This window comes from Microtus oregoni, unplaced genomic scaffold (assembly GCF_018167655.1).
Source record: "Microtus oregoni isolate MIOR12 unplaced genomic scaffold, Mior012 000012F_ref0000307, whole genome shotgun sequence".
In the NCBI taxonomy this organism is placed as follows: Eukaryota; Metazoa; Chordata; class Mammalia; order Rodentia; family Cricetidae; genus Microtus; species Microtus oregoni.
This window is the reverse complement of record NW_024543071.1, coordinates 47,625,374-47,648,068: the sequence shown is the minus strand read 5'-3', so window position 1 is coordinate 47,648,068 and position 22,695 is coordinate 47,625,374. Positions and strand designations below refer to the sequence as shown.

Here is a 22,695-nt window from a genome sequence, read left to right as displayed (position 1 = left end):
CCTAAATTGGTGTACTGAGGACAGGTGGCTGAGCCTAGATTGCTTATCAGAGCTGCCAGGGTCCAGGCTTCTACCTTCAAAATTTCGGTAACATTTTTGTATGGAAAAAGTCAAGAGTAAGCTGGGCAGTGGTGGCGCATGCCTTTAATCCCAGCACTCGGGAGGCAGAGGCAGGCGGATCTCTGGGAGTTCGAGGCCAGCCTGTTCCAGGACAGGCTCCAAAGCTACAGAGAAACCCTGTCTCAAAAAAAAAAAAAAAAGGCAAGAGTATTTTGTGACATATGTAAATAATAAAAAAACTAAAAGTTCAGTGTACACACTAGTTTTTCTAGAACACTGCTATTTTAGTTCAGGTCCTGTAGCATCTGTGGCTTCGGTCCTGTGTCTGTGTCACCGTCCAGCTGCCCTCAGCACCAGTTTGCTACCTGACCCTTTCAGTGTGTTAGCCCTTATTAAACATCCCATGCGTCCCTCACAGCTGAGGTGCGGTTCTTCGTCCTTGGCTGCAGTCATGATCTCTTCTGGTGCTGGGGAGCAAAGCCAGGGCCGAGCACATGCCGTGCTCATGCTCCAGCACATGCCATGCTCATGCTCCAGCACATGCTATGTCCATGCTCCAGCAATGCCGTGCTCATGCTCCAGCACATGCTATGTCCACGCTCCAGCACATGCTATGTCCATGCTCCAGCACATGCCATGCTCATGCTCCAGCACATGCTATGTCCATGCTCCAGCACATGCCATGCTCATGCTCCAGCACATGCTATGTCCATGCTCCAGCACATGCCATGTCCATGCTCCAGCACATGCTATGTCCATGCTCCAGCACATGCTATGTCCATGCTCCAGCACATGCTATGTCCATGCTCCAGCAATGCCGTGCTCATGCTCCAGCACATGCTATGTCCATGCTCCAGCACATGCTATGTCCATGCTCCAGCACATGCTATGTCCATGCTCCAGCACATGCTATGTCCATGCTCCAGCACATGCTATGTCCATGCTCCAGCACATGCCATGCTCATGCTCCAGCACATGTTATGTCCATGCTCCAGCACATGCCATGCTCATGCTCCAGCACATGCTATGTCCTTGCTCCAGCACATGCTATGTCCATGCTCCAGCACATGTTATGTCCATGCTCCAGCACATGCTATGTCCATGCTCCAGCACATGCCATGCTCATGCTCCAGCACATGCTATGTCCATGCTCCAGCACATGTTATGTCCATGCTCCAGCACATGCTATGTCCATGCTCCAGCACATGCCATGCTCATGCTCCAGCACATGCTATGTCCATGCTCCAGAACATGCTATGTCCATGCTCCAGCACATACTGTGCTCATGCTCCAGCAATGCTATGTTCATGTTCTAGCACTGAGCCACACTCCCAGTCCTTTCCAGACCTTCCGCCTTGAAACTTTGTGCTGCTTTCTACTTGGACCTTGTTTTAGATCACATGACTTGTTTTGACCACTGAAAACTGAAACAGAGGACTGACCTCTGAATACAATGGGACATGTTTTTTCCTGCTCCTAGGCCACTGTCATGTGCACAGACCCAGCAGTCTGCTGCTGTGAGTCATAAGACCCACAGTCTAGTAAACTGTTATTCCTCCTGAGGTCATCCTAGGTTAGTCCAATAAAACGTCCAAGATTATCACAGCTGACCACAAACAGACCTGAGCAGGCCCAGCTGCAATTACCCTTACCAGTCCAGATCAGCTGAACCCCACCATGTGCCGGCCAACTCAGAGGGGTGCTTACTCCCGAGTTTGGGGATGGTTTGTTACATGTTTCTCTAGCAATAGAAAGTAGCATACAGGGGCTGGCAAGATGGCTCAGCAGTTAAGAGCACTGACTGTTCTTCCAGAGGTCCTGAGTTCAATTCCCAGCAACCACATGGTGGCTCACAGCCATCTGTAATGAGATCTGGTGTCCCCTTCTGGTGTGCAGGTGTACATGGAAGGAATGTTGTACACATAATAAATAAATAAATAAATCTTTAAAAATGAAAAAAAGAAAGTAGCATACATCCAGGTGGTGATGGTGCATGCCTTTAAACCCAGCACTAGGGAGACAGAGGCAAAAGTATTTTTGTGAGTTCAAGGCCAACCTGGTCTATAGAGCTAGTTCCAGGATAGCCAAGGCTACACAGAGAAACCCTGTCTTGAAAGGCCCCACCAATAAATAAATAATAAATAAATAAATAAAATAGCATATAAATTCTAAAACTTTCCTTTGCCCAACAGGCTCTGGAGCATTTTTTTTTTCTTCTGAGGGCAATTTTAGCTTCTATTAGAATCTGAAGGAAGCACAGAAACCTGGAACTCCAGGGCTGGGGGCAGGCATGAGATCACACCTTGACTTTCCAAAGAAGTACCAGAACTCTTTCGTTTTGTTTTGTTTGAGACAGTCTTCTTACTGCAGCCCAGTGTGCATCTCTATCTAGTTTACAATTCGATCTACCCCATGGGTCAAAGAGATGCTGAGACTCTCTGACTCGGTATACCTCTTCACCATGAGGACACCTTGGACAGACAAACTTTACCATTTATGAAAAAAAGAATTCAATTTATTTCCTTTTAGAACTATAAAAAAGTACCTGGGTATAAAATCTAAAGGAACAAGGTGTAGTCAGTCAGGAGGACACGCCGTCATTGTCTGCAGCCCTGTCACTCAAGTACAGTATCAGGAGAGCAGGGGGAGAAGAGACTGGATGGACAGAGGTAGGAGGCAAGATTGCCCTTTGTTCTATGGTCTCAGGGAAACAACTTTAATTTGGAATAGGGAAGGTCTTCTTTTTGAGATAGAGTCTCCTCCTGCAGGCTATCCTAGAACTCACTAGGTAGGCCCAGGGTAGCCGAACCCACAACAGTTCTCCTGCCTCAGTTTCCAACCATGCCTGGAGAGTCCTCCTTCTTGAAGGCTGAGCATGCCTTAGGACGTCCATGTCCTTCCCTGGAGAGCAGCCCAGGCGGCTTCTACGAGGAAGGAAAGGTATTCATCCACAGGACATGAAGCGGTCACCTTCGGACTTGCATGAACTCCTTTCGCAGCCACAGTGAGTCCTGGTAGAAGCGGGGGTCGCCCAGCCTCACAGCTGTCCGCTTGTAGAAGTAGCAGTACAGCACAGCCGCTGAGGACAAAAGCAGAGGGCAGCCTCAGGGGCGTCCCCAGAGGCCCCTGCAGGGGAAGCCCAGGCAGCCCTGGCACCACCCAAGCACTTTTCCCTGTCTCCCAGGAAGAGTAGGGGCAGCCCTTCCTCTTGCCTTTGTGTGTGTCTGTCCTAAGCATCCCTGGGAAGCCAGGATGGAGGCTGTGCTCCAGAGACACAGCAGGCCCCCAGGCTGCTCCACTTCTCACCTAGTCTCTGGAACACAAATAGTGTTTGAAGTCCATCTGTCCAAATGAAGCTGTTGGAATTTTTCCATCGCAAGTTCTAAAGGAGACATGAGCAGAAAGGAAAGGTTGAAGGCCATTACATCTCCAATCTGCTTAGCTGCAGCAAAGACACTTGGTTGAAAATCAGGCTAACCTTACTTCTTTTTCATAAGCTCAAAGTATATTTCTCAGGGGAGCCTCAAACTCTTCCTTAAAATTTTTTTTTCTGGGGCTGCAAAGATGGTTAAGTGGTTAAGAGCACCGACCTAGGTTCAGTTCCTAGCACTTATATGATGTCTCACAACCTCCTAGAACTCTAGTTACAGGGGATCCAATGCTCTCTTCTGGCCTCTGTGGACCCTAGGCCTGCACAAGCTGCACATATGAGGCAAACACTCATAGACATAAAGTAAATAAATAGAATTTTTGGTTGGGCATAGTGGTACCTTTTAATTCCAGCACTTAGGAGGCAGAGGCAGGCAGATTGCTGTAAATCTGAGGGTAGCCTGGCCTACAATAGTGAGTCCAGGCCAATCAAAACTATAGCAGTAGGACCCTGTCTCAAAAAAAAATTTTTTTAATTAAAAAAATTGTGTGTGTGTGTGTGTGTGTGTGTGTGTGTGTGTACAGGCACCAGTGTGCCATAGCATGTATGCAGAGACAGAAGACAACGTGTAGAAGTTAGTTCTCTTCTTCCATCGTGTAGGTCCCAGGGATCAAACTCAGGTTATTAAGCTTGGCAGCAAGTTCCTTTACCTGTTTAGCCATCTTACCAGCTCTCAGCTGGCCTCTGCCCCGTTTATTTTTTTTTTTTTTTGCTCCAAAGGTATCTCCTTTAAGCTTGAACTGAGGAATTTATCTCCTTCCACTCTATTGTCTTTGTCAAGGAGAAATGATCTCAGGACTTTCCTGCTCACTGTCCCGCCTGCATTTAGGCTCAGGCTTAATCACATCAACAGTCTGAACATAGGCTCCAGCAAGCAGAGCATAGACTCTGATAGAGGAAGCCCCTTGCCCACCGCTCTGCTACTTTCCTGTGAGATCTCAGCTTCTCTGCGGCCCCAGTGGCACCCATTCCTATGAGCTCTGCTGCTTCTCTGCGGTCCCAGGGGTGCTCACACCATGGGACCAATGAGAAGCAAAAAAATGACTGCTTTGTTTTGTTGGTGGTTTTGAGAACCAAGGCAAGGGCCTCCCAAATTCTAGGAAAGGGCTCTACCTCTCGAGCCACACCCCTAACTCAGAGTCAGGGATTTTAATAAGCTTCAGCAAAATAAGCATATAAGAGATACATGAGCTATCCAAACAATGGAAGAAATTTGTAAAGAGAAGAAACCTGCAAGACCTTCCCAGAACCCATATAAATGTGAAAATGGAAGGAGAGAGGGGCTAGAAAGACAGCTCAATGGTTAAGAGCATTTGCTGCTCTTTCAGAGGACCAGAGTTCAGTTCCTAGCACCCACAATGGGTGTCTCACAACTCCCTGTAACTCCAGCTACAGATCAAAAACCTTCTTCTGGAGCACCTGTGCACACTCAGGCTCACACACACACTGTGGGATAATCCATTTGTACCTTGTTGCTCCCATTGTTAATAAAAATCTGATAGCCAGGCAGGATTTGGGGAGCAGAGAGAATGCTGGAGAGGAGGAGGGCTGGAGTCGAGGAGTCCCAGCCAGACAGAAAAAAAGCAGAACATGCAGGAGAGGTAAAAGTCACAAGACTCGGGGCAGTACAGAGATCAACAGAAATGGGTTAATTTAAGTTATAAGAGCTAGTTAGTAATAAGCCTGAGCTACAGGTCAAACATTTATAATTAATAATGAGTCTCTGAATGGTTATTTGGGAAGCAGCTGGTGAAACAGAACTAATCATGGTTCTGGCGAAAAACTGCCTACACACACACACACACACACACACACACACACACACATGCATTGACATAGACTTTCAAATAATATTCTTAAAAAAGCAATCTGAAACCATGAGAACTGGATCTGTTCTGGAGCCTACAGGAAAACTAAAGAGAAGCATCTTGGGGATTGAGTTTGTGGGGACTCAGAGCATAAAGGGAAGCAACACTCTTGGGTGGCTGCTTTCCAGAAACAACCAATGCCTATAATATTAACCACAGGACGCTAACATCTAATATCCCTCATCAACACCCACCTACCCACAAAACAGACGCGACTTCCTGTTTTCACCCTGGTAGGCCTATCTGTAGCAAAGGTAAACTGACTGCTACAAATAGAAGAGTCCCTGGATTCCTGAAGCCAGAAAGCTGCCAAAGTGCCTTATGAACTGCCATATGCTATACTCCAGCCCAGACACCATCTGCCCGCCTTCTACCAGAGTTTCCAAATGATAGAGACTTCTACTTATATATTCTTTTGGCAGGACAGGGTTTGATCAGACCCAGGGCACTGAGCCCTGCTACTGAGTTATCGTCCCTAGCCCTTACTATTTTCTTTCTGGTGTTTTGTTTTTGTTTTTCGTTGTTGTTTTAAATCAAAATTTGTCTGTGTAGGATTTAATCATATCAACAGCTTGAATATAAAGCATCTATCTCACAAAGATACCATATCAGATCTGGTTTTCATGACTTCTGATTTCTGCATTCCTAATTCTTTCATCTCTTTGTATATCTCATGTTTTTTATATACTTCTTAAAAAAGAGAGAGATTAATTTATTTTTGTGTTTGTTTTTTTTTGACATGGGATATAACACTATGTAGTTCTAGCTGGCCTGGATTTGTAGACCAGGTTGGTCTCTAGCTTACTTACAGAGATCTGCCTGCCTCTGCCTCCCAATTACTGGGATTAAAGGTGTGCACCACCCATGTCTGGCAACTGACTTACTTTTATGTGTATATGTGAGTGCTTTGTGTGTAAATGTGTACCATGTATTTGCCAGTGTAGGCAGAGGCCAGAATTGGATCCCTTAGAATTGAAGTTACAAAGGGTTGTGAACCATCTGATGTGGGTGCTGAGAGCCAAATCCAGATCAAAGTGCTCAGGAGTCATAACTGCTGAGCCTTTTCTCGGGCCAGTTGTGTGCTCATTTTGGATCCAAGGTTCTGAGTTGGAAGAGTGGCTCAGCCAAGCTTGCTAGTGGACTTCCATGTAGTCCAAACTGACTTGCTATGGCCTTCAGAGAACTAAGATTACAGGTATATACTACCACATTTTGCTTCCCCCCCCCCCCTTGAGACAGGGTTTTATACTATAGCCCAGGCTGGCCTAGAATTTGACTGTGTAGCTCAGGATGGCCTTGAATTTGTGGTAATCCTCCTGCCTTGGCCGACTGGGTGCTAGGATGACATGTTTTAGCCACCATGCTCAGCTATTCTAGCTCTTTAAAGATGTGAAAGGGCCGTGAGAGATAGCTCAGTGGTTGGGGGCATTTGTTGCCAGGCCTGATGACCTCAGTTTAATCCCCAGAGCCTACATGATGGAAGAAGGGAACTGACTCCCATAAGTTATCCTTTGGGCCCCACACCTCTAGCCATCTACACACGGACACAGCACAATATCTATATATAATTTTTAAAAATTAAATATGTAAGAATTGAGAGCTTTCACTCTTACCATGACCCAGACATGAAGGGAGATGCTGAGAGCGAGGTACACAGAGGTCAGAATGATGGTCCCTTTGAACTTATGGAACAGGAGATTGACCAGGCCAGCCTGGAAGACGAAGGTGTTGAAGAACATGAGGAAAATTATGATGATGTTGAAGAGGATTGCAATATCCTGGATGCTGTAGACACATAAAACAAAGTGTAGCCAAGTGGGGGTTATGTAAGGACTTCAGAGATGGCCCTAAGTTCTAAGGGACGCCGTGAGATCCATTCTTCTCTGTGACTGTCGCCCCAAACCTCCCGACAGCACAGACTTCTGGACACACTAATGACTTTAAAAATGCTCAAGTGTGACAGTCAGAGCTGACACACTGGATTCGGCTCTCCAGCCTGTCTCCCATACTCACATGAAAAGCACCAACTGGATGACAGGAGCCATTCGGAGGAGCTCGGAGAAGGAGTTGACAAACAGGTCATAGGACAGCAGCAGGAACTGCAGCGAGAGCACCAGGCTGTAGTTGCTGGTTTGGAGCATCTTCTGTCTGCTTTGTGGGACTTCCAAGTGCACATTCCACAGTTCTATAGAAAATAACTTCTGGTTCTCTGCCAGGTACTTGGGGAGAGATGTCTAGTTTTTTCAAATCAGAGCTGTTTCCCTGGCTCTAATGCAAGGACTTGTTTGGAGGGGAAAGAATCAAGGAAGGGAGGGAGGGAAGGAAGTAAAGAAGTAGGGACAGAGGGAGGGAAGATGGGCAAGGAAGGCAGTATCAGAAGCCTAGGATTAAACATTTACTGAGCATCAGTATGCAAAACACCAAGAAAACAAAACAATAAAGAAAACGAAAACCCAGAAAAGCCAGGCATAGTGGCACACGCTTGTGATCACAATATTCAGGATCCAGAAACAAGAAGCTTGAGAGTTTGAGCCAGCATGGGTTACGCTAGCCAAGCCTCTTCTTCAGACAAAACAAGACAAAACCAAACCACGCCCATCCCGACTCTGCCCCACTGCACCTCAACTTGGTATTCTTTCTAGAGACTAATAACATCAGACTTTTCTCCATGCCTGGATCCTTTTAAATATACAGCTCTTTTCTTTTCTCTTCCTTCCCCCTTTCTTTTCTTTTTTTTTTAACCAGATCTTGCTATGTAGCCCCAACTGGTCTAGAATTCTTGACCCTCCTGCCTCAGCTTCCCAAGTGCTTGTTTTCCAGGAGTGCCTGACCACACCTGACAAATGCATAGGTCTAACCAGGAATATTTACAGGTGCTTCAGAGAAGTGGCAGCCTGGTCATGTAGTAGTAGTAATAGTTATAGTAATAAATCCTTATATATTACATGCAACACTGGGAACTGTTTCTATTACAGATATTACTTAAATCTTATAATAATCTCATAAGGAAGTATTTTCCCCAATTCATGAAAGGTAACTTATTTGACCAGGATTACACAGCCAGTAAGTGGCAGAGTGGTGTTCTGATGGAGACACTGTACAGCCAGTTTATTTCATAACTGATAAGAGTGATATCTAAGAAGGTGGAGGGTATGTTCTCTTAAGAGGACACGGTCCTTTCCTAGAAGAGCTTATTAAGATTATGACAGACACACAGCAGCAGGAGAAAGTGAGCATATATTCACAACCTTACTTACTGCCTGGACTTGCGAAGCAGCCAGGTTAGTGCATGCAGCCCCCATTTTGCAGAGGTTTTGAGGGGTCAATGCCCTGTTCATCTCCCGCGGTGGAAAAGCCCCATGCAATCGGATATATGAATGTAGCTCCCTGGGTTTGAGTTTTCACACTCATAATCTCTCTCCTAGGTACCTGCGCCAGGATAATCTTGTTGACCAAGAGAATTTTCTTTAATCCTCCCAATAATCAGCATGGTAGGAAAGAATTATCCCCTGGCGACAGGCAGGGACACTGGAATTCAAGTCATTTTCTCCAGATCGAGAGTAGAGCCAAACACACCACTTAGGCTCCATCGAGGATCACTGTGAGCATCCCTGAGAAACACCCCTCCCTTTAGCTACGCAGACGATCACCCTCCAGTTTAACGAGGTTTTCCTTACCCTTCCCAATCCTCTCACAGACCGGAATGCCTCGGCAAGAAGCCCATAGCAAAAGCAACAGCAACAAAAAAATCTGACTTCTGGCCACTCTATGCTCGACTCATCACCTACACTCAGCTTAAAGAAAAAAAAAAAGTCGGTTGTCATGGGAACCCAGCCTCGGCTTCCGGAAGCCGACTTTAAATTCCGGAAGTAGACAGCTAATTATCCGCCGTGTTTGGGCCTTCGCTCCATAGGCCCCTACCCTCCGCCGAGTCCTCCCGTTCACCCTTGCCGAGAGCAGGCCCCAGGCGAGAGGCTGTGAGCCCCGGCATTAATATTCTCGGGATGGGGTGGGACTAGAGACAAGGCAAACAGGACGCAGTACTTCTAGGAATCCTGTCAGAAACTGCCTGGGAACGCACTCCTCAGCACGCAAACTTCATTTCCCAGACTCCCTCGCGTACCATCGGAAATGCCCGAGCCTATAAAAGCCCAGGCAGCGCCCTCTGTAGCCAATCCCGTGGACTGCAGGCTTGCCGGAAAGTGAGTTTTTCAACGTCCTGGAGGAGCCCGGGGAGTGGCGACTCCCGCGCTCGGCAGCGACTTGCGACCGACGAGTCGCCGAGTCGCAGAGACCTGGTCCCGAGGTGACCCACTGTGTGGTTAGGGGTGAGAAAGAGCCCGGGCTGGGAGAGCCGGCACATGGGTCCCAGTGTTGGTTCCGCTGCTTCTTCGCTTCGCTCTGTCATAACCTGGCATTCAGCCTGCTTTTCCTTTTAAGACTTGAACACTTTTCCGTTCCGCTTCCATACCGCAGGTGATGTTTGTAGAGGCTTCAACGCTTTTCAGAAAGAAGGCGTCATATCTAAAACTTTCTAGAACCAAGCTGACCAAAGGTGTCAGCGTCATACCCCTTGTGTCTCGAATAGGTCTGTCTGAAGATGAAGGAGCCGTGAGCCCTTATGCTAGGGTGGATTTTAGTTACACTCCTGAGTAGAATATTATATATAGGTCGCTCACTCCTGAGTCCTGCAGTTTGGAGGAGCTGCCTTTGGAATTGAGTTCTGGGAACTGAGGACAGGAGTTGCTGAGTTGCTGAGTGCCTGTACCAGGCCTGCCACTTGCCTTGACCAAGTCACTCTCCTTTGGATCCCAACTTTGCAGTGCTTTTGAATTGTAAGATACGGGTTAACTCGAACTCGGAATTTGGTCTCCAGGATTCTTAATATCCCTCCGTTTTTGAGGAGAGAGCAGCAAACCCTGCCCCTTAGTCTGAGAGTAACAGTGTATTTGGAATACAGCTCCTGAGAAGGAGGACTGAATGGAAGATTCATTTTTCACCCCTGGGACTGATTCTGGTTTAGCCCAGCCTAGGAGAATCCTTTAGCTAGAGATTGAGGAAAATATTAAAGGGCTGGAGAGATGGCTCAGTGGTTAAGAGCATTGCCTGCTCTTCCAAAGGTCCTGAGTTCAATTCCCAGCAACCACATGGTGGCTCACAACCATCTGGAATGAGGTCTGGTGCCCTCTTCTGGCCTGTAGACATACACACAGACAGAATATTGTATACATAATAAATAAATAAATAAAAATATTAAATAGAGATAGATGTTAGGTACACTTCTTAACCCAGGATATATAAACTACACCCCATTGGCCGCATCTAACCCGGAATGGATTTTACACAGTTAAACTATTGCTGGGGGAGGGGTGAAATGTAAGAATCATATGAAGCTTAGACCTCAGTGTCCATCAAGTGTTAATGAGCACTGAACTCTTCTTGGCTGCTCTTGTATCACACCAGCCCAGAATGGATGGCACAATTGTGATAGAGACTTGGAAGCCCTCTAAACCCTAAACCCTGACTCCCTCCTGAGCATGGGGCCTGGCAGAGTGAGGACAGGAGGGAGGCTCAGCTATGGTGAGCATGTCTTGAAATCCTAGTCCAGACTGCTCAGTGCAAACGCTCTTCGTCTCAGCATTTCCATGTGTTCTTTCCTTGGCTTTTGCTATTTTAGGAAAAGAGAGGGCTTATCTGTGAACTGTAGATGGCAATATAACTTTCCCGCCTTCTGTCACAAAAGTGTCCTAATCATCTGTTCTAAGTCTGCCACAAAGGGGTAACCCAGGGCTTGTAAGGGGGATGGATGCAGTCCCTTTTGATTTCTTGTTTTTGCCTTCCCTTTTCTTTTTTCTCAAATATATTTTGAGTGTGTGTGTGTGTGTGTGTGAGAGAGAGAGAGAGAGAGCGAGAGCGCGCGCGCGAGAGAGAGAGAGAGAGAGAGAGAGAAGTGAGTAGGTGCCTGAGGAGTCTAGAAGTAGATACTCCCTTGGAGCTGAGGTAGTAGGCTGCTGTGAGTTATCTGATGTGGGTACTGGGAACTCAACTCTGGTGCTCTGCAAAGCCAATATGCACTCTTAACTGCTGAGCCTTCTCTTTGTATGCCCAACCCTGCCTTTTCATTGTTGTTTTTGAGCGAGGGTCTTATAGAGGCTAGGTTAGCCTCAACTATATACACGTAGCTGAAGATGACCTAGAACTTCTGATTCTTCTGCTTTCTACCTCTGGAATGCTGGTATTATAAGTATGAAGCACTACTCCTAGGTCTAACTTTCAGTATAGAAGATATGTGCAGTTTATTACAAGGGCAAGGGGTGAAGTAAACAGTGTTCAGGAGGAATATTTTGTAGAATACATTCTCAAGCAGTGGGAATGGACAATGGCTAAAGGGGCTACTGTCTCCTTTTTTCTTTTGTAAAAAAATAAATTTCAAAAATCAATATTGTCAGATGACTGGAGCATTTCACTGCAGGAATGGAGGTTGTGCTAGGCAGACACTTGGTAATCCCAAGCCTCTTTTGCCCTTTCATGAATCAAGGAAAGCAGCTCTGAGGCTGGGTAGCAAATCCCTGGACCCAGTAGCTCAGCCATGAAATGTGTTTGTTCTCTAGCCCTTATCCCTTTCTCGGAGATTGCTACTAATGTGGGTCACCTTGTGAGGGCCCAGCATCTGCTGCTGGTTGGATGGATAGCTGGCGTGGTGTGAAATGTAATGAAATATAGGCCTGGACGTGCATGGGGACCAGGAGCTTCAGGTTTTGCTGGGGAAGCTGGTCTCACTGTGTTGCTAAGACTAGTGTTGAACTCTTGCACTCAAACGATCCTCCTGATTCAGCCTCTCGAGTAGCTAGTGGCATAGGTACAACTTTGCCTAGCTAGCTTTAGATTTTGTTAGTAGTTAGGATAAAGATCCTATGATGGGACTGAAGCGATGGCTCTGTGGTTAGGAACGTATGGTGCTCTTGCACAACACCGCAGTGTGGTTTCCAGCACTCAGGTTGGGTGGTCCGCAACTGACTGGAACTCCCGCTCCAGAGAACTCAGCACCCTTTTCTGGCTTCTATGGATGCCTGCACATACACCATGTAGCATTTTCTCTCTCTCTCTCTCTCTCTCTCTCTCTCTCTCTCTCTCTCTCTCATTCTAGGATAGTAATAAATGGGAAGTTATATTGCTTGACTCTCAATAATGTCCTTACATTTTTTTTTGTCTTGATCTTATAACCTGTGGATAAGGGGAAAGGTCTAAGGCCTTAAAGCCAAGTAGACAAGGGTTTGAAGCTCCTGTGAACTTGCTTGGTCCTGGTGCTAGATACTTACAGTACGTCTAAGCTTTAATTTCTCCGTGTATAGGATTGGAGTGATAGTCCTCACAGAGTTATCAAGAGGGATAAGTGTTTCTAGTGCTTGTAGCTAGTGTTCAGTTAATGGTTTTTACTGCCATGCTTTTCTTTCAGAGAACAAGTCTTGCAATGTTAAGTGTTTTCCTCAGGGCACGCAGACTGTGAAAATCAGAGATCAGACCACTCTTCTGTGAGCTTCAGCTGTGGGGTCTGCAGGTAAGAACTTGGGTATTGTCCCTCCTTGGCATTATTGGCTCTTGTTCCTGTTACATGGTCCAGAGAGATGGTCCTCAATATCAGGAGGCCACATAGTTACCTTCTTGGTGTAAGCCCAGGGGACAGACTGGAAGTCTTTGCCTACTTGCTTGGCCTTGTGTGTGTGTGTGTGTGTGTGTGTGTGAGAGAGAGAGAAAGAGAGAGAGACAGAGACAGAGAGACAGAGAGAGACAGAGACAGAAAGAGAGAGAGACAGAGAGAGACAGAGAGAGAGAGAGAGAGGCAGAGAGACTGGGAATCAAACTCATGACTTGCTCATGCTAAACAAGCCCCTGACACTGAGCTGCAAATATAGTCCCTTGCCTGTTTTTTAAGACTAACTGCTCGTGACATAATTATTCACTAGAGAAAGCCTGAAAACCGAGTTAGTTCCTGGCAGAAATCTAAAAATAATCGCTTTCTAGACCATGAATTCTTGCTTCCCCTTTTCTCCTCTGGACTTTCCCCAGAAAAGAAAAAGCAGAAGTAAGTCTCAGGTGTAGACCAGCCCAGGGCAGGGGGAGTGCCCTCAGTTCAAGGATAGGAGTGGAGGGTTGGGGTCGAGGCCAGGCCCCATTGAGTTCATCTTCTGTAAGGGAGACCTTTTTATACAGAATTGAGAGCACACAGAGCTTTCTCACAGGTGACATAATGCTAGGGATTGAGCATCCCTGGCTTAAGTTCAGAAGATTCTGAAACTTAAAATTTGGGGTTTGGCTTTGGTGCTTTTTAAAATTTATATTTATTTATTTATTTATTTATTTATTTATTTATTGTTCTTGTTTGGTTGGTTGGCTTGGGGTTTTTGTTTGTTTATTTGGTTGGTTGGTTTTGAGACAGGGTTTCTCTGTGTAGGCCTGGCTATTCTGGAACTCACCCCGTAGACTAGACTGGCTCTAACTCAGAGATCTACCTACCTCTGCCTCCCAAATACTGGGATAAAAGGCATGTGTCACCATGCCTGGCCAGACCTAAAACCTTTTGGTCACCAAAAATGAACACTCAAAACATGTAACATGGAAACATTCCCAAATCCAAAAACCTTTGCCATCTACAATTCTTCATATCCAATTATTGTTTTTTTTTTTAAAAAAAAACTTATATATATGGTCAGGTGGTGGTGGCTTGTACCTAATCCCAGCACTTGGGTGGCAGAGGCAGGCAGATCTCTGCGTTCAAGGTCAGCCTGGTCTACAGACATAGCCAGGGCTACAAAAGAAACTGTCTTGAAAAAAAAATATATGTATATGTATATGTATATATATATATATATGGATGTTTTGCCGTTTTGCCTATATATTTGTTTATGTACCATATGCATGTCTGTCCATGGAGACTAGAATAAAGCATTAGATCCCCTGGAACTGGAGATATAGATTGTTGGGAGCCACCACGTAGGTGTTAGGAATTGAACCTAGGTCCTCTATAAAGAACAGCCAGTGATCTTCGCCGAGCTGCTTCTCCAGCCCCACACCCAGTCATTTTGTTGAAGGTGTTTGCAGCTGAGAATGTGCTTCCCTGCATTGGATTGTGGTTTTGCTGCCTTATGTTGGAACCCAGGGCCTGGGAATTTGCGATCTAGGAATTTAGGGTTTTGATTTGTTCCTTTTGGGTGTGACAGTCATTTTTTTTACCTTCTGGTTCTGTGTGGGGAGGCTAATCAATACCAAGGATGTGAGCCCAGGGCCTTGGCATCTTGCCGGAGCTCCATGCTTGGTCAATGCCCTGCCAGGTGCAGGGGTGGGGCCTCATTCATTGTGAATTTACCTCAACAATGAGGCCATCTGGGGACAGAGGAACTGAAGCGAAAGATTCCATACCACAGGCAGAAAGGGAGGTCAATGTTACTTCCTTTAGCTGCTGTCTGGGTTCACCATGGTTAGCCAGGATACTTGACTTCTGCTTCTTCTAGGAGTTCTTGATCAGAATGGCTTCAGGACGGTTTTACATGACCTGCATGGTGCTGGGGTCCCTCGGATCCATGTGCATCCTCTTCATCACCTACTGGATGCAGTACTGGCGTGGCGGCTTCGCCTGGGATGGCAGTGTACACATGTTCAACTGGCACCCAGTGCTCATGATCTCTGGCATGGTGGTGCTCTATGGAGCTGGTGAGTAATACGTTCACAGTGTGAGGGGCTGATAGAGCCTAGCCCTGAGCAGGGCAGCACTAATTCTCTCCAAGGGTCATATTTTGGGGTGTTCATTTTGGGACTATCATGGCAGGGTGAATTGGGCTGTTCCAATCGGACCAGCTATCATTACTGGGAAGAAGTGGAAAGTGTAGGAACAGCTTCACAGATATTCAGAGACAGGGTCAGTGAAACTTTCTGTAAAAGACCAGACCATAATTTTTTCAGGCTTTGTAATGGTATGATTGTAATATGTGTTGCAATTACTTAGCTCTGCCATTATATCATGGGAACAGCCATGGAAAGCACATAAAACACATGAGTATAAGTGTGTACCAATAAAACGTTATTCACAGAATTAGGCAGCAGGCTAGATTTGGCCTAGCACCGCAGTTTAGCTCCTGCTCTAGAGACCAGGAATTGAAGGTACCTGTATGACAGTTGAGTAAAAGATCCATCTGTGCCCCATGCATTCAAATCTGTGTCTTGTAACATGGGAAGTGAACCCTGGTTGTAGGATGGGAATGATGATAGCATTGGCAAAAGTCACTTACCATGCATATTTCATACATCATCCCTCTGGTTCCTGACTTTCTTATGATGTGTTTGTTGTATGCATATGCATGTGCATATGTGTGTATGTGTGTGGAGGCTACAGGACAAGCTTGGGTGTCATTCATTATTAAGCACCTTGCACCTTGAAACTTTTCTTTTTCTGTTTTTAACTTTTTTTTTTCAATTTTTTAAAGACAGGGTCTCACTATTTAGTCCTGACTGTCCTTAAACTCACTATGTAGACCGGGTTGCCCTTGAACTCACAGAGTTTCATCTGCTTCTGACTCTCAAGGGCTGGGATTAAAGACATGTGCCACCGCTGCCAGGCATCCATTTTGTTCTTAGAGCAAGTCTGTGAGCTGGGCTCTGTAGTTGTGTCCATTTTACAGAAGAGGAAACAGACTTAAGAAGCAGGTGCTGGGTTTGGATCTCTCTGCCTGAGCTCTTTAGATTTTCACTTTTTGCTTTTGGTGGTGTTTGGAGTGGAACTGGACCCAGCCTCTCCACATGACAGGTGCTGAGCTGCACCCTCAGGTCTCGTGTCTGGGTTCTTTATTTCTCCCACTCCCGAGACAGAGAGATCCACCAGTCTTTGCCTTCTGAGTGCTGGGATTAGAGGCGTGGGCCAGCACCACTGGGCTATGCCTAGATTCTTAACCACCCTTGGCTGTATGGATGCAGTGTGATCAGACCATGGAGAGAGTGCTTATCAGCCCACAGAGCTGCATTCAGGATTGAGGCAGGGCAGTTCAGAAAACTCTTCCTCCGAGCCCTTCTCATCTTAGTTCCTGGCCAATGCCTTCCACAAATAACGGGAAGATGGCATGTACTAGTTAGTGTAGTCTTAGGGCTTCTATTCCTGTGGTAAAACAGTATAACCAAAAGCAACCTGAGGAGGGAAAGGTTTGTTCCCCTTACATCTTTAGTCTTGCATGAAGAGAACCAGTGCAGGAACTGAAGCAGAGACTGTGGAGGAAAGCAGTATACGGGATGGCACCTCATGGCTTGTTCACCCTGCTCTTTTTTTTTCTCTTAATTTTTTTAATCTTTATTTTTATGTGTATGATTGTTTTGCCTGCATGTATGTCTGTGCACTGTGTGTCCAGTGCCTGTGGAGGCCAGAAGAGGGTGTCCGATCCCCTTGGGACTAGAGTTACAGATGGTTGGGAACTGTCATGTAGGCACCGGGATTAAACTCAGGTCCTCTGGAAGACCAGTGAGCCATCTCTCCTTCTCTGCTTTCTCTACCATCCAGGACCGCTACCTCCAGTGAGCTTGGCTCTCCCATGTCAATCGTTAATAAAGAAAACTCCCTACAGACTTGCTTACAGGCAGTCTGTTGAAGGGGGATTTCTCAATTGAGGCTCCCTCTTCTCAGATAACTAGTTTATATCAAGTTGACAAGTAACCACTCGGGGCAGGAGTTGATGTCCTGACACTTCTCCCTGTCGAGAGGCTGTGTGGGGCCACATCAGGGGAGTGTGAGGTGGTGTGGCCACGCTCTGAGACTGTTCTCTCCTGCAGCCTCGCTGGTGTACCGCCTGCCCTTGTCATGGGTCGGGCCCAAACTACCCTGGAAGGTTCTCCATGCCACGCTGCACCTGCTGGCCTTCACCTTAACTGTTGTGGGCTTGGTTGCTGTCTTTCAGTTCCACAACCATTCAAAAATCTCACACCTCTACTCCCTGCATAGCTGGCTGGGCATCACCACTGTCGTCTTCTTCGCCTGCCAGGTAGGTGCCCTCTGCCCTCCTTCTAAGTCCATGTGGGCATCACAGGCTCTGGGTGTGGCTTCATTAACCTTGGCTCCAAATAGTCTCTCTGCCATTTGCCTAGTGAGGGCCTCATATCCTGTAGACTCAGCTATTCAAGTGGCCCCGAGAGTTGGGGTTCCTATTCTTATCTTGTTCCTTATACCTGTTACACTGCCCGTCTGTCCTCCTCACTTGTCATCCTGCGTGTCATGCTGACTCCAGTGCACCCTTTTCTCCTGTCTCCACTCTTCCTTCTTTGAACCAAAGCAATTCTAAAAATGATTTCAGTATTTCAATGCCAGTCCTGTGCTTGAATTATTTATGAACCAAGACTAGCAGGAATCCAAGGCTAACGAGGATAACTAGGTTTTCTGAGTGTACTGCTGTAAGCCTTTCACACACATGTTGCCAGTTACATTAACACACTTGTGTAATAGAAATGGGCAGGTCACAGTGAGGCATGGTCTGATTGGGGCTGTGCGTGGTGGGAATGGTTGAGATGAACAAGAAGAGCCAGGGGACAGTGGCCAGCAGGAGTTACAGATGTGACATGGAGGGTAGATGGTCCGGACAGTGATTCAACCAGAGACTTCCTTCCTTGTATCCACAGTGGTTCCTGGGCTTTGCCATCTTTCTTCTGCCCTGGGCATCTCAGTGGCTGCGAAGCCTCCTGAAACCTGTGCACGTCTTCTTTGGAGCCTGCATCCTTTCCCTATCCATCACATCTGTTATTTCTGGCATCAATGAGAAGCTTTTCTTTGTTTTGTAAGTTCTAAGGGGCCTCTAAACTAGGGCACATGGGAGGGAGTAGAGGCTTCAGGAGATGCATCCTGTAATCATGGGCTCTGGGCTTGAGTCCATTCTGGAAAGGTAGCAATACTTACTGAGCATTAAGTGACACAGCACCTACTGTTTGTCAGGAACTCGCTAAGCTCTCCACCTTTGTCACCTACAACATTGAGCTAGGCAAGGTGGTGCCTGCCTTTAATCCTAGCACTACAGGCAGGCAGATCTCTGTGAGTTCAAGGTCAGCTTGGTCTTCTTAGTGAGTTCAAGTCAGGCATGTCTCCATTGTGAAACCTTGTTAAAGAAGTGTGTAGTGAGGCACGAAGTAACTTACAGCCAGTAAATGGCAGAAGTAGGAATTGAGTTAGGTACTCTGCCTTCAGAGCCCGTATAACCAACCATTGTGGTCCTGGGTTTCGAGGCAGTATAGTAAAGTGAACAGCAAATGAGATTGGAAATGGGCCCTGGGGTTTAGATCTTGGTTGTGCTATGTACTAGTTATACAAATGTGGGCAAGTTCATTTCACTAGGATCTTTGTTTCCTCACAGGTAAAGCATTGCGAAGTTCCTGCCTGTCACTGTGGTAGAACTTAGGCAGTATGTTAATTCCAGGTCATAGGGGAATAAGAGTTAGAAACTCTCTCAAAAGCCCTGTATTTTGTCATTTTCAGGAAAAATGCAACCAAGCCCTACTCCAGCCTGCCTGGTGAGGCAGTCTTTGCCAACAGTACTGGAATCTTGGTGGTGACTTTTGGCCTACTGGTTCTCTATATTCTTCTGGCTTCACCATGGAAGCGTCCAGATCCAGGCACTCTGACTGACAGACAGGTATGGCTACTGGTTCCCATTGTAGGTGGGGTAAGGCCAGGTCTAGGGAAGGACCCAGGAAGGCTTTGCACCTCACTGAGAAGATTGACCCTCTTTGCCAGGAGGAAAGCCAAGCCGCTTGAAGGTGGAGATTGAGTGGCAGGTGGGGATTCTGGCAGCAGAGCAGCCAGGCCTGCAATGACTTCCCAAGTTCCCCTCCCCTGTAGGAGTCCCTGGGTTTGTGAAGTGACTCGCGAAGGGCTTGAGCCTGGTGACCTTCTGCCAGCTCTGAGGCTAGTCTAGTCAAACACATCAGGTGCTGAAAGCCAGTCTTGCCTGTTCTTGGCCACTGAGGCTCTGGCAGATGTGGGAAGATGTGCTATGAACCAGTCTCAGGGACTCTGGGCTTCCCTGAAAGATCTGGTGGCTTGGCTGGGCTCACCCTGCAGGGTGAGGGTCTATCTGAGGCAGCTCCAGCCTGGTGTGCGTCCTGAAGCTCAGGGACCCTTTCAAGGTCATGGCTTTAATCCCTGTGCTTCTTCCTTCTTTCCAGCCCCTGTTGCACGACAGGGAGTGAAGCGGGCAGGGGCTCGCGGGAACAGTCGGAGGTGCAGTCTCTGCTCTCTCAGAAGCTCTTCTGTACTTGGGGCTCCTGGTTGGTTTCAGCAACAGACCTCTCTTGGGCCAGAGACCAAATTTACTACTCCAGTTCCCAGCCCGCTCTTACCAGCTGCTTCATGTCCATCTGCTTTTCTTGATGGCTTTGACTTGTTGGCATTTTTTCAAGGGCCTTGGTCATTCATGTCTCTTCTGCTGGTCTTTAGAATTTGGGCTGCTTTCTCCTCACTATTCCTTGGGCTGTGGTAGAAGCTAAGGCTCAAATGTAGTCCATACATGCTCTCTGTGGGAGCAGTTTTGTGGTTAGGCAGGCTTCTGCTCTGCCCTGATGTGCATTTGGGAGGGCTGAGATGTGGGAGGTAACTAACGGGACGGTAGCAGCAGGAGAGGCTTTGTAGTAGCCAGGTGCTAGTCACTCTGAACTGCTCTGTTCACTTTGATGTGCTGTGGTGTGTGTGTTGTGACCATGTGGCTCCCCCTCTTCTAGTTGCTGCTTCAGCTGCTGCCTGGATCCCGCCCTTTCCCTGTGACTTACATGCCTGCCCCCCTCAGGCAACCCTATGAGCCCTGGTAAACTGTTCTCCCCTGAACAGACAGCCTGACCTTAGAGTCTTAAGTGATGAGTAACAGAGGTTTGTGGGCATGGGCTTTCCTGCCTCCTCTAGTCACGCTCTTCCCTGACACGGCCCAGCCCACTATGAAATTGAGGCCAGCATTATGAAGCAATTTGCTGGGCAGAGTCCTGGTAGCCACTCCTGCCTTTAAAGGTGTTCCTGATTGAATACTGGGTGCTTTTGCCTCCCCCCACCCAAGGCCATCAAGCCTTCCTCCGTAGAACGCCAGAATGTGAGCTTTGCTCTTCTCCTGGATAGAAACTGGGGAAGAGGGAGGAGTCCTGCCCCTCTAGTTTGAATTGGCCTGTGGCACTTCATACTTCCTCAGATAAGCCCTGCCAGGTCCCAGCTGCAAACTGCTGTACTTAACAGACAATAGGAGGAGTTGGGGGTTCCTGCACTGCTGCAGTTAGTGATCAGGCTGAACTTCAACCCCGCTGCCAGAAGTGGGCAGGAGGGCTGGCATGAACTTGCTGACCAGATGAAGCCTGCACACCATTGCTATTACTGCTGAGCACCTTGACCGAGACCAGCTCCCCTGGTTTACTCACGAGTGGGTATTCTATTTCTTCATGAATCTGATTTTTATTAAATGTGTTTTTAAACTTTGAAGGTGTTTTCTTTTGTCCAGACTGGGTAGTTTAAAAAAAAACGGCAGGGCAATGGTGGCACAAGCCTTTAATCCCAGCACTCGGGAAGCAGAGGCAGGCGAATCTCTATGAGTTCAAGGCCAGCCTGGTCTACAAGAGCTAGTTCCAGGACAGGCTTCAAAGCTACAGAGAAACCCTGTCTCAAAAAAAACAACCAACCAACCAACCAACCAACCAAATAAAAAAAGGTACCTGTCATTCAGAAGGCCCGTCCTTACCCCTGATCACTTACAAAGGCCTCTATTTTTGAGACTGGATCTCACTATGGAGCCCTGGCTTGCAGCATGAATTCTAATTGGTTTTAATAATAAAGATCTGGAGTCAGCTATCGAGTGAAAGCTGGAAGATCAGAGAAGCAGAGCAGCCAGCCACTAATTCTTACCTCTATCTCAAACTGAAATGGCGATCCCTGTCTCTATGCATCCTTAGACTGAATGCACTCTCTACAAAACGTCAGACTAAATCTGAGTTCCTGTCTCCCCCTGCTATATTCCTCTTTCCACCCAGCCATATCACTCCTGTCTCTGCCTCCCTAGTGCTGGGATTAAAGGCATATGAAGTCAAATGCTGGGATCACCTTTGTGTGAGCTGTTTCTCTTTTAGCTGATTGAATCAGCCTTGGGTGGCCTTGAACTCACAGAGATCCATTTGCCTCTGTGCTGAGGGCTGAGATTAAAGGTGTGTGCCACCACTGCCTGGCCTTTATGATTAACTGTGGCTTAGCTCTGCTCTCTGATCCTCAGGCAAACTTTGTTAGATTACAAACGAAATACCACTACACTGGCTGGCCTGGAACTAGCTATGTAGGCCAAGCTGGCCTCAAACTCACAGAGATCAGCCTTCCTCTGCCTCCAGAGTGCTAGGACTAAAGGGTTGCTACCAGGCTGGGTTCAAGGCCCCACCTCTTAATCCCATCACATTAGAAATAAAGTTTCAAACATAGGAGTTCTGTTGAAACACAGAAGCCTTTGCTGGTGCGGCAATGTATTCAACTGAGAGTTTTGGCAATTTACAAAGGCCTCAGGACAGGCTTGACCCTTACAGATATAAGAAGGGCCAACCAGAGATTCATGATTGTATTTCTGGAATGCATGTTACTTAAATTTGGGTGGGTGTCCTTCATAATGAATGGCTTTAGGGTATATACTCCTAATGAAAGGAGTGTTCCCTGCCTTAAAGTCTGGAAAACGAGATTCAAAAAGGAGTGGAGGTGGACAGGCAAGAAGAATGATCTACTGTCACTCTGCTGGGTGATGGCAGAGTTGGGACCCACAAGTCCTCTCTGCCGGGTACATATATCTGTGCATGCTGATAACCAGCTTTGTTGCCAGGGACTTCTGATGGAGCAGGCTGACAGAAGACCCTAGGCCCAGAGGGTCTAATCTGAGAACACAGATGATGGGGTCCCTTTCTTAGTGTGACTGTAGAGATGGTGACACAGGAGGGGCGTGTGCCTGACGCCAGTGCAGGCACTGGGGCTGGTATGACCTGTTCTTGTGACAGCGCTAGAACACCAGGCTGCCCAGGACCCTAATCCTCACCCGAGTCTTCACATCCTTATGGGATGGCTACCATTGCCATGTGCAGCCATGCTCATGCACAGCACGTGTGCAGGCCAGAAGACAACGTTATCTCCTGCCGCCTAATGGTATCTGGTGACCAAATTCAAGTTGTTTCGCCTTCAGGCTTCTACCCACTGAGCCATCTTGCTGGCCTGAGGTGGGTATCATTGAATTTTACAGATCTCAACTGGCCAAACATGGGCATGAGTTCCCATAGCTGACATAAAACAGAGCCAGACTTTCCATAGATATGACCTGCCAG

At 47.1% G+C, this 22,695-nt stretch overlaps 2 protein-coding genes across 10 annotated transcripts; one reads left to right on the top strand and one right to left on the bottom strand.

Moving 5' to 3' along the window:
- Positions 1–2,610: 2,610 nt before the first annotated feature.
- Positions 2,611–9,170, bottom strand: Tmem138 (transmembrane protein 138). 2 transcript variants are annotated; one of them, XM_041661871.1, is made up of 5 exons: positions 9,036–9,170; positions 7,372–7,543; positions 6,972–7,143; positions 3,367–3,442; positions 2,611–3,139 (listed from the first exon to the last, which is right to left on the bottom strand). In XM_041661871.1, the coding sequence occupies exons 2-5, from the start codon at positions 7,497–7,499 to the stop codon at positions 3,027–3,029; spliced, it is 489 nt and encodes a 162-aa protein (XP_041517805.1). In that variant the 5' UTR covers positions 7,500–7,543; positions 9,036–9,170; the 3' UTR covers positions 2,611–3,026. The 2 variants fall into 2 exon arrangements, with proteins under 2 accessions (XP_041517805.1, XP_041517804.1); XM_041661870.1 differs by having other exon boundaries at positions 7,372–7,638; positions 9,036–9,135.
- Positions 9,171–9,249: 79 nt separating this feature from the next.
- LOC121454396 (cytochrome b ascorbate-dependent protein 3) lies at positions 9,250–20,827 on the top strand. Of its 8 annotated transcripts, none has more exons than XM_041661717.1 (7): positions 9,250–9,560; positions 12,850–12,916; positions 14,868–15,066; positions 17,167–17,375; positions 18,007–18,161; positions 18,854–19,010; positions 20,095–20,827. In XM_041661717.1, the coding sequence occupies exons 3-7, from the start codon at positions 14,883–14,885 to the stop codon at positions 20,179–20,181; spliced, it is 792 nt and encodes a 263-aa protein (XP_041517651.1). In that variant the 5' UTR covers positions 9,250–9,560; positions 12,850–12,916; positions 14,868–14,882; the 3' UTR covers positions 20,182–20,827. The 8 variants fall into 8 exon arrangements, with proteins under 8 accessions (XP_041517651.1, XP_041517650.1, XP_041517645.1 ...); XM_041661716.1 differs by having other exon boundaries at positions 9,542–9,664; XM_041661711.1 differs by having other exon boundaries at positions 9,545–9,560; positions 12,815–12,916.
- Positions 20,828–22,695: the final 1,868 nt, after the last annotated feature.

Coding starts and splice junctions, on each gene's coding strand:
- Tmem138 (XM_041661871.1), bottom strand. CDS start 7,499: ATGCTCCAAACCAGCAACTACAGCCTGGTGCTCTCGCTGCAGTTCCTG. Junction 7,144..7,371: donor ATCCAGTTGGTGCTTTTCAT/GTGAGTATGGGA, acceptor ATGTGTCTACAG/CATCCAGGATATTGCAATCC. Junction 3,140..3,366: donor ATTTGTGTTCCAGAGACTAG/GTGAGAAGTGGA, acceptor TTTTGTCCTCAG/CGGCTGTGCTGTACTGCTAC.
- LOC121454396 (XM_041661717.1), top strand. CDS start 14,883: ATGGCTTCAGGACGGTTTTACATGACCTGCATGGTGCTGGGGTCCCTC. Junction 15,067..17,166: donor GGTGGTGCTCTATGGAGCTG/GTGAGTAATACG, acceptor TCTCTCCTGCAG/CCTCGCTGGTGTACCGCCTG. Junction 19,011..20,094: donor GCACTCTGACTGACAGACAG/GTATGGCTACTG, acceptor CCCCTCTTCTAG/TTGCTGCTTCAGCTGCTGCC.